This window comes from Lichenostomus cassidix, chromosome 2 (genome assembly GCF_008360975.1).
Source record: "Lichenostomus cassidix isolate B80296 chromosome 2, HeHo_3.0, whole genome shotgun sequence".
NCBI classification, from domain to species: domain Eukaryota; kingdom Metazoa; phylum Chordata; class Aves; order Passeriformes; family Meliphagidae; genus Lichenostomus; species Lichenostomus cassidix.
Genome location: NC_139482.1, coordinates 123,585,108 through 123,598,782, shown reverse-complemented (window position 1 = coordinate 123,598,782; position 13,675 = coordinate 123,585,108). Strand labels below are relative to the sequence as shown.

The window sequence follows — 13,675 nt, the reverse complement described above, 5'->3', positions numbered from 1 at the left end:
AGACACTTAAAACTTCAATATTTGGAAATTTCAATAAAGTGACATTCTATCCACAAACTTGAACAGGGATGGCACAACAACAAGGTATTAGTGATGCTTTTCTTAGGATATGAACATGTTTGGAATTCATTCTCTGAAGAAGGCCAAAATTTATTGTCTAAAAAAAAGGCAGCAGTCTAGTGACTGCTTGAATAAAGGGAGGTGATTCCTCTCTGGCAAGAAAAGGTGTGTGCTCTCAGACCTGGATGGAGGTGAGAGCACACATTTCTAAGGGCTAAAGTCAGAGCAGTGTCTTGTCCTTACCTGCAGAGCAGCACAGGTCTCCCTCTCTATTCTGTTGTGCTGAGCTATTCTCCAAAAATCAGTAACCACCCCAGAGCCTCCCTTTCTGCCAAAGAAGGATCTCACTAAACCCCTAGAAAGCCATGGGCAGCACACTTATCACAGCACACGCCTTGAGTGCTGACAGGAGGAGATCTCTGCCCCTTACCAAATTCACTCACTAGTCCTTTACAGGTTTCTTGAACAATAAGAAGGAAAGGCCATTCACACCCACAGATTTTTAGCAGTTCAGGAGAAAGATGAAAAGCATTGACCATTCAATTGTTCTTCTCCTTTTCTTTTAACTATTTGTTTCCACTGGAAAGAACTTGAAGGACTTTTGTGTCCTGGCCAGTCAAGTCCCTTGTGTGCAGTGCAGTCTGGACTCAGCCTGAGCCCACCTGTCCTGGTCTGGTCTTGTAGGATGCTCTAGCTAAGGAGACAAGAAGCTATTTGCACCCTCCAATGTAGCTTTTGGGAAGAGGCAGGCTGCTGGCCCCATGTTCAGAGTTGATCTTTCAGCTTCACAGAAGCAGTGCTAAAATATCCTTGGTGTCCTCACAGCAAGTTCCTCTCCGACCTCTGTTCTCCCCTTTTATTTTTGTTTTCTTTGTTGCTCTCCTGGGAATTTATTTAGACTTTTTTTGGCCCTAAATTTGCCCAGATCATCTTTCTTTTAGAGAAATTCACATAAATTTACTTTTTGTATTTCTTTAAATAGTATCTTTATTTCTAAATAATGTCTGAATTTTTAGTTCCTCATTTCTATCGAGTTTTAACTTTATCTCTTGTGCTGCTTCACAATCTCCAAGTTTAATGATTTCATATCCTGTTTTACACCAACCATAAGCAAAAATAGGGAATCAAGGCTACCCCTTATCATATGTACTCCCAGTCCTTGACACTTTTTTGCCCTTTAAACTTGAAGAAAAGCTTGGTTTCCACAATTAGTTCTACTGAGATATAATTCCCTGCTCTTGTTCTTTCTAAACTGTGTCCTTCAAATGAAAGTACTGATTTTTCTTAGTGACAAAGAGATAGATGGTAGCAATGTCAACATTGTTTGAGACTGCTTAAGACTGGGGTTTTGTCTGAATAAATAATTCTCTGTTAGTTTTGTTCTTAAGGTTACTGGTACTGCAGTGTAGCTGTTCTATTCTGACTAATTTGCTCTTCTTGAATTTCTTTGGGTCTGATTTTACAACATCCCAATCATCTTTTATTTCCCAAAGGCACCAGCCTTGTCTTGTTAAAGTGCCTTTATGTGGACAAGACAATTAAATAAAAGAACAAAGAATGCCTGAGGAGCAACGGTAGAATATTTTAATATTATTTCTTGAGAAATAATGGATAATTTCATTTAGGAGGAGTTTTCTGATTTCCAGAGACTGGATAAAAGACCTAACTATTCTTTACACAAAATGTGATACAATGCATCTCTGCTTTAGAAGAGTTTTGTGTGGACAACACCTTCAAAGACTGACATTTCTTTATGTATTACACAGCATCTGCTTCCTGCTGTGGTGGAGGAGGAGTTCTTTGCCTTGTGTTTGTTTTCAATCACTCCAGATTTATAGGTGCCATAACCCAGAAATTATAATCATATAAAAAAGGCAAACAGGTAACTATTGTTCAACCAAGTCAGAAAGAAGCCTCTAACATTTACGTGTAGCAAGCAATAATTTTCTCCAGAAAGATGGTTTAGGAAAGGGAAGGACAGAATTACATCTGATGTGGTTTTGCACTAAATAGTTTCAGATAGCTTGACATGTCTTGAATCACAACACATTGAATTCCTGTCTGTCACATACACTTGTGGTTCATGGATTTGTTCTTTGTGTCTGTTTTTTACTAACCATAAGACAATAGTTCTAATGTGGACTTATGAAAAAAACCGGTTTTGAATGTTGAAAAACTCAGATTTTTCAATCTTTCAATTTTGGCTTGGCAGAAAAGGTTCTGGCTGTCCTCGTGTACAGCAAGCTGAATATGAACCAGGAACATGTGTTGGCAGCAAAGGATGAGTGGTGTCCTGGGCTGCATTAGGAGTGTTTGAGGTTGAGGGAGATAATCCTTCCCCTCTACTCAGCACTGATCAGGCCACAGCTGGAATGCTGGGTCCAGTTCCTTCAGTACAAGCAAGACATAGACCTAAGAAGGTCATGGGACCTCTTCAAGGGAGCAGGGAAACATGAGAAAATCTGACAATTGTAGAACATATTTGAGTGCAATGCCTTACATGATTGTGCTGGTTTAAATCTTCCCTTTAGAGCAGACCAACTATCCATATGCCGAAACACAAAAAGAGAGCAGAATATACCCTCCTCCCAAGTCAGAAAAGCTTCTTGCCTCTCACTGAGTGACTTTGAACAAAGAATATGCACTTTAATGACTCGGCCTCTTTTCATGCCATCCACTGTCAAGCACAAGAGCTGATCTCCTCTGAGGTACTGACCTTCTGAATATGCCTGGATGTAAAAGGGAGCCAGTGAATGTTGGCTGCTTCTTCTTTTTGTGATCCTGCCTGGGATACATGCAGGGAAGAACACACAGCTTGGAATAATTTCTCTGGTGTAAAGGGAGAAAACAGAACAGTATAACTCAGTTCTGCCTTTAAATGATAAATGATACAGACCCTTTCCAGGATGGATCATGAAAGTAAACCCCAAACCCCCTCCCCCCAGACAGCTTTGCACATGATATTTTTGACAGTTCCTTCACAAAATCCACGTGGCTTTGATTTATCTGACTAGCACACAGATGGCAACAGTGGTAACACTCTACAGCTTCCTGAGGAGAAGTGGAAAAGGAGGTGCTGATCTCTTCTCTCTGGTATCCAGTGATAGGATGTGCAGCAATGGTTCAAAGCTGTGTCAAGGGAGGTTCAGATTTGTCATTAGGAAGCATTTCTTTAGTGGGAGAGTGGTCAAACACTGGAAGACTGGAAGCCAAACTCCATAGAGAGGTGGTCAAAGCCCCAGGCCCGCCAGTGTTTTAGAGGTATTTGAACAATGCCCTTAACAAGGTGCCTAAACTTTTGGTCAGCCCTGGACTGGTTAGGCAGCTGGATGAGATGGTTGTTATAGATTTCTATTCTACATAGTGATAGCAGGAGAGTGACACTGGGAGACAGTCAGAGCTGGGTTTTATAAGGCTGCAGTGCTGCTGTACTTGTCTCTGTGTTGCTGACACCCCACTGCAGTGTGCCCTGTGGGTGCAGCAGGAACGTCCCAGCCCCATCCCCATCCCCTGTGCCTCTCATGTCCTGCTGCACTCAGAGGAGGGAGCCAGGGCAGGCGTCACCCAGAGCCTTGGTACTGGCACGGCTGCCTTGGACAAGGTGCACATTGTCTCGCCTGGTACTGCCTCCTCTATTGGCCCATCCCGACTGCCACAGGGACTGCACCTCTTTAAAGGGAGACCACTGAACCCGAGCTGGGCACACAATCTCTCGGACTGTCACCAAGAGCTGCTGTGGCCACTGCCTGTCTCTGCAGGACCAGCGCCTCACAAAGCCTGTACGATGTGTAACCGATTTGTGGGAACCTGGAAGCTCATCTCCAGCGAAAATTTTGATGACTATATGAAAGAATTGGGTAAGAAATGTTCTGCGTTTGGGTTTTGTTTGTTGGTTGTTGATTTTTTTTTTTTTTTTTTTTTGTTAGTAAGTTTCCTTTGGGAATGCTTTGCTCATGGATAGTGCCTCCTTTCTGGCCAAAAAAGCACTTAATTACTTCTATGTCATATTTTAATTCTTTTCTTTACCATCTAAATTGGAAAAGGTAGGTGATGAATCACTATAATAAATCTACTTCTGTCTAAGTGATCTGAACTGATCTAATTTGTTTTGCTGTCATGAGAGTAATCTATGGAGCTGGAGATTTTTTTATGTTCCTCTTGATTGCACCATTAAACTCGTGACTTAGGATAATTTACAGTATATAATGGAGCTGATGTCTCATGACACGTTAGCTTCAGACATCTAAATACTATGAATGAATCTATCTGTTACTGAAGAATGCCAGGAATGTAATAAATTGGGCATTGTTTTTCATTTTAATGCTGGCTTCATTCCTACATAGCAAGTGCACAGAGAGTCAGCTACTGCATTGCTTTTGCTATATAAATGATTCACTGATTCTATTTATTTGAAATGTTAGACTGAATAGCAAAAGATTTGCAGTTAATTAATTAACCAGAGTGAACGTGGGATGAAAGTCCAGCTGCAGATATTTTTCTGAACATCTGAATGGAATTGTTTAGTACGGAATAATTACTGTAAATAGTGTTATACTTTGCAGACAACTTTATACCCATTTGTACAGATCTTTTCATCTGAGCATGGCATGAGCATTAACAAAGGCACTAACTACAGCTATCCCCTTTCTGCTTTACAAAGCAGTGATATATCACCAGTGGCTTCATTCCTACTTGCCCCAAGCCTCACAACCTGTAGACAATGAATTGGACTGGAAAGAACAAGGCAATACAAAAGGCTTTTGGCACGGGATTTTCCAGGAAGCTCTTTACAGCTCTTAATTCTTACACATTGACATTTTTTATACTTCATACTTGTATTTTTCACTGAGGTTCAGATGTAAGATCTTAAGGGATGTTAATAGCAACTTAGAAATTACCCAGTCTTCAGTATGTTTTAATGAACAAGCACAAGCATATTGGAGTTCAGTATCCAATGTCTTCCTTGTAACTATTAACAAGGGTGCAAATTCTCAAATTCATCAAGGATTTTTAAGAAGGATTTTTACACGTTTTTATGAGAAACAGACTCCTCCTCTGAATTTTTCTACCTATTTCATCTTTACAAAATCCATGCAGATTTGTAACAAACTATGTTTCTTCTTAGCTAAACATGAACAGATCTATAATTGTGTATACTTTTACTTCTTGCTGAAGGTGCACTCCATCAGATGGGGCTGCCTCAGCCCCTGAATGCTGAGGTCCCCATTTCTACCTCTGTCTCAGTAGTGTCTCAATAAATTTATAATTAGTGTTTCTTTTAAATCTGGCATTGAAGTATTCAAGAAGAAAGTCTTCCTTATTCTTCCATGGAAGAATCATGAGAGGATACTGAGTTTCTTTCTTCTAGAATATAATGATTGTTGTGTTTCTGATTTCTAGGAGTGGGCTTAGCTACCCGGAAACTAGGTGGCCTGGCAAGGCCTGATGTGATCATCAGTATGAAAGGGGACATAGTGACCATCAGGACTGAAAGCACCTTCAAAAATACAACCATCTCCTTCAAACTGGGCCAACAGTTTGATGAAACAACAGCAGATGACCGGAAAGTCAAGGTAAGGGGGCTTATGATCTTTGAGGAGTCTGAACATCTCCTAGAAGAACACCCGGAGAAATTTTACCTACTCCCTTAGTGCACCTCAAGTTTTCCAAACTATTTAAAGAAAGTACTGAAAGAAGAAACAGTATGGGGCTGAATATAATGTTACTGAGTATGTCATTATCCAAGAGCATGTATCTTGCTGAATGTGAATTGCTACTCTAATCTGCAAAGCTCAGACTGAAGATTGATTGAAACTCTTCTCTTGGACTTTGCAGAGTGTTGTAACCTTGGAGAAAGGGTCATTGGTGCAAGTGCAGAAGTGGAATGGCAAAGAGACCACGATAAAGAGAAGACTCGTTGATGGAAAGATGGTGGTGGTAAGATGGTGGTGGTATGCTGATAAAGGTCAGAAGGATGCAGCTTTCAGTACATTTCTGTCTAAACAGACTATCAATTTTTGCTTACTCCTTGAATTATGAGATAAATTTAAACGATAGGAAAGGGAACCAAGCTTAGAAAACAAGCTGAAAGGAAATAAATATTGTTCCATATAGTAACTTGTCTTTAAAGTGACTATATTGGCAGAGCTGCCATAAATTGACAGCATATTTTACTGCTCTCAACATTATCCTTCTAAAAAGGAATAAGGTTTAAAAATAAGAGAAACGTGCAAAACGTGAACAAAACCTTAAAGCTGGGTACTGCTGTCCCTGGAACAGCTCTTTCTTTTTTCCTATCTTGACCAAGCCAGGGAGATAACACATTTTAGGGACCCTAGTTATATAGGTCACTATTAAAATTAAGATTTCCCTTTGTTCATTAAAGTTTTTAAAGAGTGGAGTCAAACTAATTTTGGCAACTTGTTTGAAATAAGCAGCATTACACCTTTACATGTTAGCTTGTTCTGACTGTGTTTTGTTTTAAATTCTCACACATAGAATCATAGAATGGTTTGGGTTGAAATGAACCTTAGAAATCATCTGGTTCCAACCCACTGTCACGAACAGGTACACCTTCCACTAGATCAGGTCACCCAAAACCCCATCCAGTCTGGCCTTGAACATTTCCAGTGATGGGGCATTCATCCCTTCTCTGGAAAACCTGTTCCAGTACCTCACCATCTTCCTAGTAAAAAAATTATTCCTAATATCTAATCCAAACCTACCCTCTCTATGTGTAAAGCCATTCCCCCTTGTCCTGTCACTACATGCCCTTGTAAAAGTTCCATCTCCAGCTCACTTGAAGCTTCCCTTTAGGTAGGAAGTGTGATTTGCTTTTGCATCTCCTCATGGCTGCATTTCTGTGTAAGTTTTTTTCTAATTTTTAAACCCTCTCCATAAAGCAGAGAGGTAAGGTCCCTCTTCTGCTGGTGTCCTGCTCTCTGCCCCTTGTCTCACACAGGGTTGTAGAGGAGTCCTCATCTTTTTCAGGCGAAAGAAGTATTTTTTTAACATCCCGTCACCTTTGCCTCATGCATCCTATGGCTGTGAGTCATCAGCAGCCACTGAAGGCCACTGGGGTGAGAGGGTCAAGAGAAATATTTTGTGACTCAGAAGTGCAAAGTTTTTTAGGCCAGAAGACTGACTTATGAAGTACACAGGCTACTTCTTCTACTCAAAAAACCCCTCTACTTTGAAAATTTGAAAGTGTTGGTGGACCATGGTGTAAATACCTGGTGGGGCTAACATTTCTGACATGCCAGCAACAATACCAGGGAAGGTAAATTTGTTTGTGGAAGCTGAGCTTAATTTTGAAATCTCTTTGTCATTAAATGCCACTTAATGAAGTTTAAAGCTGTTAAAATAGAAGCAACTCTATTTGCAATATAAAAATAGCTTTGCTGTTTGCTCTAAAAGTTCTGTAAATATGTAGAGATATAAAACATGACATCTGGATTTTCATTGACTTCAGAGGTTACTGCAGCAGACACACCTGCTGTCAGCAAGAGGTTTACATTAATATTTTCCTTTATGCCTTAGGAATATGCCATGAAAGGGGTTGTCTGCACTAGAGTTTATGAAAGAGTGTGAAGAAGTTCCCTCTCTGCACTGGACCAGAACTGGTTCTAAAAACTCAGCTTAGTTCGGTGACCAAAGCCTCATGCACTGTGCTTCTTTATTTTATTTCCTTTTATTGGGAAAACGACGACACTGTAATTTGATATTTCAGAGCCATAGTGTAACTAATCCAAAATATTGTGGTTATCTAATAAAAGCATCTCAACACAGAAAACAGAGTGTTTGGCTCCACATGAATGACTTACATTTTCTTTCTTGATTGGCACTATGTTTTCTATTAATAGTGTCTGTACAGAAGGTCAGACTATTTCTGAGTAAAATGGTGAAACACAAGTAATCCATATCTGACTAACACTTCTTCTTTGACATGTGTAAAAAATATCATCTCCTGGACTCAATATTCCTTTCCTGCAAAAGATTTTATTGCTGAATAGCTCCTATAGGGAAAATTATCTTTACCACCAGAATTTTTCACTTTCAGTATGATTTATCATTGTAGCTTTATAGTCTTAGCACATCATTGTTTCATACTCATTCCCAAAAATTTATACTTCTTTCAGTACCAGGATTTATGTCATGGCATTTATTTGGAAGAAAATAGATACTGGAGGAAAAAAAATTGGAATATATTCCATATTTGTTTGCCAAAAGAGCAGATAAACCTGTGAAACAAAGTGTGGAGTAGGTGTGGATGAGCTCCAGAAGCCTTATGGCTATAAGGCTTCGTTTTAAAAGCACTCAGCAATCAAGCCTACTTCCAGCACAGTATTTAAGTGTATGCTTAATGTTAAGTACACAGAGAAGTTGACTTAGGTAGAGGTTCTGGCAAGCCTAACTGAGCATCCAAAGTGCTCATTCCTCCACTGCACTTACTCTGCTGTTATCTAAGGAAAAAACAGAAAAGATAAATCTAAACTTCTGGAAATATATATAACAAAAAAGCACCATAGCAGCTTATTAATATTTGCCTCCATTGGCCCATGTTCAGTATCACTGCTGCATTCACACTAACCACGTTATTTCATCCCCTGTGAGAGGCACACATGTTTATTTTGGCTCATTAGGAGCTGCAGAGCTGAGATGAACCTTTGCCTAGTGGTGTTACAGGCAAGAACACAAATTCTCAAGGTTAAGACAGATCCTGAACGTCAGAATCTAAACTGGGTTAGCCAAGCAGAGACTGAAGAGACAGATATCATGTGCAAATGAAGATAAAAAGGTCACCTTTCTTCTGTACCCACCACTGGAAAAGCTAGAATTTGGGCCCAGCTTTGGATACATTTTTATGTAGATGCAGTCTAAATGGAGGCAGCTGCCAGAAGGCAAACAGGACGAATCCAAGAAAATATGAGCAGTGAGAGAAAGCTGTGAGATTTATGGACAGCACTTTTAAGGAAAAATTTATCCTGGTCTCTAACCTAGATGGAAGGAAAAATGCCCCATCTTTAACCTTACCATTAAAACTCACCTCTGTCATTGTCAGAGTTTCTGTGACTCTCTCAGTGATTGTAACAAGGAATGGAGGCAGAATGATGCCTCTTGTATCCTCTTTTGCAAATGGAATTTAATCATGCATTTCAAGTGAAGATGTTCCACCAGGCTTCCGTAAGAACAGTCATACAGTGTGAACTCTTATTATACGTGGCCCTCCAGATTATTTTCCTAGTCTCTTAAGAGAGAGCCAAAGAGACATTTCTGACAGCTCAGAAACTGCCTGAAACAGACTTGTGAATCTGGAGTTTTGCTCTGCAGTTTCTTCATTCCCTTCCCTTGCAGTCCAACACGGTCCCAGTGAGGCTGCTGGAGCTGCTCACCCCAGCCTGGCTCTGGGAAGCTGGAACTTGTCCAGAGCCTTTTCAGCAGAGCTCACCTCCCACCCCTGAGCCACAGGCCAGGGAGAAGATACTGCTGCAAACAAGCTCTGTATTTCCTCGGTTTTTCCTGGCACCACATGTAAATGGTCCTTCCTAAAGCTTAAATGCAAAATTTTGTCTCCAATAGAATATTAGTTTTCAGCTTTTGATTTCCTTGGGCAAAGGAAATAAACACTCACTTCAGTACAAACCATAGTTTTTCCAGATCTGGAAACAGTAACAGAGTAAAAACAAAGGACTGCTCACCTGGTCTTCATTTATTTATTTACCATCATCTCCTTTTCTGCGACATAACCTATCTCTCTCTTCCTCTTCTTAAGAAACTTTTAGTTGCATTTATTTTTCCAGAGTTTTGGAATTAAAACTTTTTTTGTGGTTTTAAGTTACTAACTAAATGCAGATATGTTGTTTAGTAGCCCAGTATTTGGCACTTTCACTCTATGCAGAGGTCACTTAAAAATGTCATGAGACCTGGAGACTTTCCAAAACAGGAAAAGTGCAGCAGCACTGATAGTGTTGAAGGCAAAAACAATAGGGCAGGTGGTACAAATCCGCATAGAAATTGAGCACTTTGGGATGCTGCTGCCTGTGAAGCAATCCTTTGGGTCTCCAGGAGAATTTAGGGGGGATATGAATTTTTTAAACTCAAGATCTTTTTAATGTCTCACTGTAAATTAGTTTTTCTTCTTTCCTAAACCTTTTATACAGGCCAGATGCTTCTGGAATGTACATCTAGGCTGAGGTACAATGTCTGGGTCTTGAACTGTACTTTCACATTGACAAACAAGTCCCTTTGCTATTTTCCTAGCTTGCATATGTACTTAGCCTAGAAATACTGGCAGTCTGATGCTGGCATATAAACAACCTTATTTAAAGCAATCAGCTTGATCTAGCATGCACTCCAGGCAATGAAATCCTGTCTGATTTTAGAGTACCACACTCATACTCCTCTCCCATCGGTCACTCTTTCTGCAAGTGCTATAAGGCTCTGTCACACCTTGTTTCACCTGCATCTCTCAAGGCAGTTCAAATCACCTGCATGGGGTATTCATCTTCCAGTTTCTGCAGCCCTGCCAGCATTTCCTGCCTCTGCCCTCTCAGACGTCTGCTGGGGAAGGAGAAGCAAGCTGACACGGCGAGAGCTTCTCTCATCCCTGATCCTCCCACGGGGAGTGCTGAAATCAAATAAAAGCTGCACCTCGATTCCAGGTACCAAAGCTGTTTCCTTGGACTGAGCAGAATTTGGCAATTTGTGATAGAAAAGATCTCCTGGTGATGTATAGCTAAATCTGAAATACTGTACCCTGCATCCCAGTCCTTTCCATGTGGAGTGGAGCACAGAGTAAAGGCTCTCCAACAGCTTTGTACTTCCCTCATCCATTGCTCCGAAGTTCATTTTGGGAGTAACTGTATTCCTCTAAAGTGAATTCACACACAGCCCGGTGCCCAGTGCAAAGATTTGCTGCTGTTTTAAACAGAAACCTTGTCACCTGTTGGGACAGTTTGACTGGACATCAAACATGTAGATGGGCAGTTCTAGAAATGGCAAAGATTTGGGGAGGGGGATTGGGCTGTGTTATTAAAGCAATTGTGCTTCATAAGAAGTCCTCACACCACATTTTTTCTAAGAAGCAACTTGCTATGCTCGTAAACACTGTGCTGTTTAGAAATTGCTCAACTGTGCCTTTTAAGACACTGCTACCTTGCCTAATTTTAATTTTGCATTTAAGAAGTTCTGTTGCTGTCTGGGATACAAAAGAGTGAAAGGTTAGTGCTGAAGGGGTAATCAGTCGGAAACAAATAGGTTGATCCCATGAAAAAACTGCCCTCAGAAATCCTGGAATTTAGATGTAATCAAGGTCTTTGTTAGAGAGGCAATTAGAGCATATCCTCACCATTTCAATGAAAAATGTTCTGGCTGGCTATTGGCCATCTGCTGCAGATGAGAAACACAAGAAAATGTCATTGGGACTAAAGGGCACAACAACATTGGAAATAATACAGTGCCTGAGACACTGCAGAGAAGGAAAGTTGTGTTACCATTCATACAGTATTTTTAAAGGAAAGTAAGCTCTTTTTGCCTTACGAGTAGCAAATCAATATTTAAATATAATTTCCTCAGATGCTATGAAAAAATTTAAAACTAAAATTAGAACGAATGCAATCATTCAGAGATTAGGAAGGGTGGGGTGAATGAAAGGTTTACAGCTGGACTTGTTTTCACGTTCTCAGTGGAGAATTAATAAAAGTATTTAAAGATCTTTTTAATATTTGATATAATGTAATCACCAGTATCAATCATACTATTTGTGAGAAGCATAAGGAAAGAAGAAAGTTTATTATTTAATTTGAAATGAACATGCCCTCTAGCACACTCCCTTGTGGTTAAGACCTCCCAGAAGAGGCACCTGTGTTAGCAATGGGGTCAAAAACTCTGCAAGAATTCATCTTGTCTTTCAAGCTCATAGACATGGTGTCACAGCCAGAGCTTCATCAGGAGACATCTACAGTGGAGCTGTGGGACATGCCTGCTTCAAGTTTGACAGATCTTAGGGCTGCTTTGAGAAATTCGAAGATATAGTTATGGGGAAGGGAGATATTTAATGTGTCTAGCTACTGTACAATACCTATACATGCCAACAACAGTGTCATTTATCTCTCAGATAATAGTAAAATTTCCCGAGCTGAAATCTAATATAAATATGTAAGTTTTACTTGGAAGCTCTGCACACTTGAGATGAAAAAATCTGTGAGACAGCAAATGGGGGACCCTCAGTCTCCTTATATAATCTCTTAGCAGAGGTTCACAGCTTTGTATGGCATTGTGCCACCTTCTTGTATCTAGTACCATGTAGTGTTCAGAGTTTTGTAGCCTACTGACTCCTACGGATGTGAATAGGTAAATGCATTTGAAATTAATAGTAACTCCTTCACAAACCTCCTCTTCTTCTGAAGTGGGGAAGAAAAAAGACTACAAAGTAATTTGACACTGTAAGACATAACATTCCAGGCCCCTAATTACTCAGTCAACACAAATGTTTCCATTTAATTTATCAAGAGATAGTGCAGTCAGATTATGAAAGGCTAGGTACATAAATGTCTGTGCTTTCCAGATAGGAGCTAAGCCCTCTGGCCAAGAGCACAGGAACCAAGATTAGGACTCCCTGGTGCTTCCTCTTTCTGGGGATTTTGGTGTAATCACGAAGCATCACAACAGTTTATCCTGGCTCTGTCTCCAGTTGGGCAGAGAGCATGTTGTGAAATACAGAGGCAATCACTATGGTGTAAGTTAATGACTTCAGAAAACTAGTGTCAAGGAAGAAGATTTTTTTAAAGCACAGGGCCCATCTGGATAAGGCATTTCAAACCAATCTCATTTTCCTCTCACAGGGTAACAAGTCTTGCGGATGGAAAAAAACTTGTACTACTTGAAGTAGTACTCACCTATGTTGACTTCTGAAAGATTTTAACAACAAAACAGAAGACATCTGAAGCCTACAAGAAAATTGGAGAGAGACTTCTTTTTGCAAGGGCATGTAGTGACAGGACAAGGGAGAATGGCCTTAAAACGAAAGAGGGCAGCTTTAGACTGAACATAAGGAACAAATTCTTTACAGTGAGGGTGGTAAGGCACTGGCACAGCTTGTCCAGAGAAGCTGTGAATGTTCCATCCCTGGAAATGTTCGAGGCCACAATGGATGGGGCTTTGAGCAACTTGGTCTCATGGAAGGTGTCCCTACCCCTGGCAGGGGAGTTGGAACTGGATGACCTTCAGGGTCCCTTCAAAACCAAACAATTCTAGGATTTTATGTCCATAAAGGTGCTATAAATTAGGCCAGATAAAACTGCTGTTACAGAGAGGGTACAAACTGATGCAACAGCCATACTTCACCAGCCAGTGGTTCAAAGTGGAAGGATGTATCATGTGGACTTGGGGTGGTCCAGTCCTATTCAATCTCCTCCATAATAACCACGTTGTTATTTGTGGAGTGTACAGAGATGAGAGGAAGTGCAAGCATACCAGAGAGCAGGGTTCAAATTCAAATGATCTCAACAAACCCAGGAAATAGTTTGAAACACCAGGGGGACATTTAAGAGGGAAAAAATACACTAGCCAATATCACCAGAAGCACAAATACCAGATGGAGAACAAGCAAGAACTA

General features: G+C 40.4%; 1 protein-coding gene across 1 annotated transcript; it reads left to right on the top strand.

Moving 5' to 3' along the window:
- The first annotated feature begins 3,704 nt into the window (after positions 1–3,704).
- On the top strand, positions 3,705–7,854 carry LOC146442171 (myelin P2 protein-like). Its single transcript, XM_085053105.1, has 4 exons — positions 3,705–3,917; positions 5,461–5,633; positions 5,896–5,997; positions 7,600–7,854. The coding sequence occupies exons 1-4, from the start codon at positions 3,845–3,847 to the stop codon at positions 7,648–7,650; spliced, it is 399 nt and encodes a 132-aa protein (XP_084909231.1). The 5' UTR covers positions 3,705–3,844; the 3' UTR covers positions 7,651–7,854.
- The last annotated feature ends 5,821 nt before the right edge of the window (positions 7,855–13,675 follow it).

Excerpts from the sequence above, each read along its gene's own strand:
- LOC146442171 (XM_085053105.1), top strand. The coding sequence starts at position 3,845 with ATGTGTAACCGATTTGTGGGAACCTGGAAGCTCATCTCCAGCGAAAAT. Across the intron at positions 5,634-5,895 it reads CAGATGACCGGAAAGTCAAG|AGTGTTGTAACCTTGGAGAA; the intron begins GTAAGGGGGCTT and ends TGGACTTTGCAG. Across the intron at positions 5,998-7,599 it reads TTGATGGAAAGATGGTGGTG|GAATATGCCATGAAAGGGGT; the intron begins GTAAGATGGTGG and ends TTTATGCCTTAG.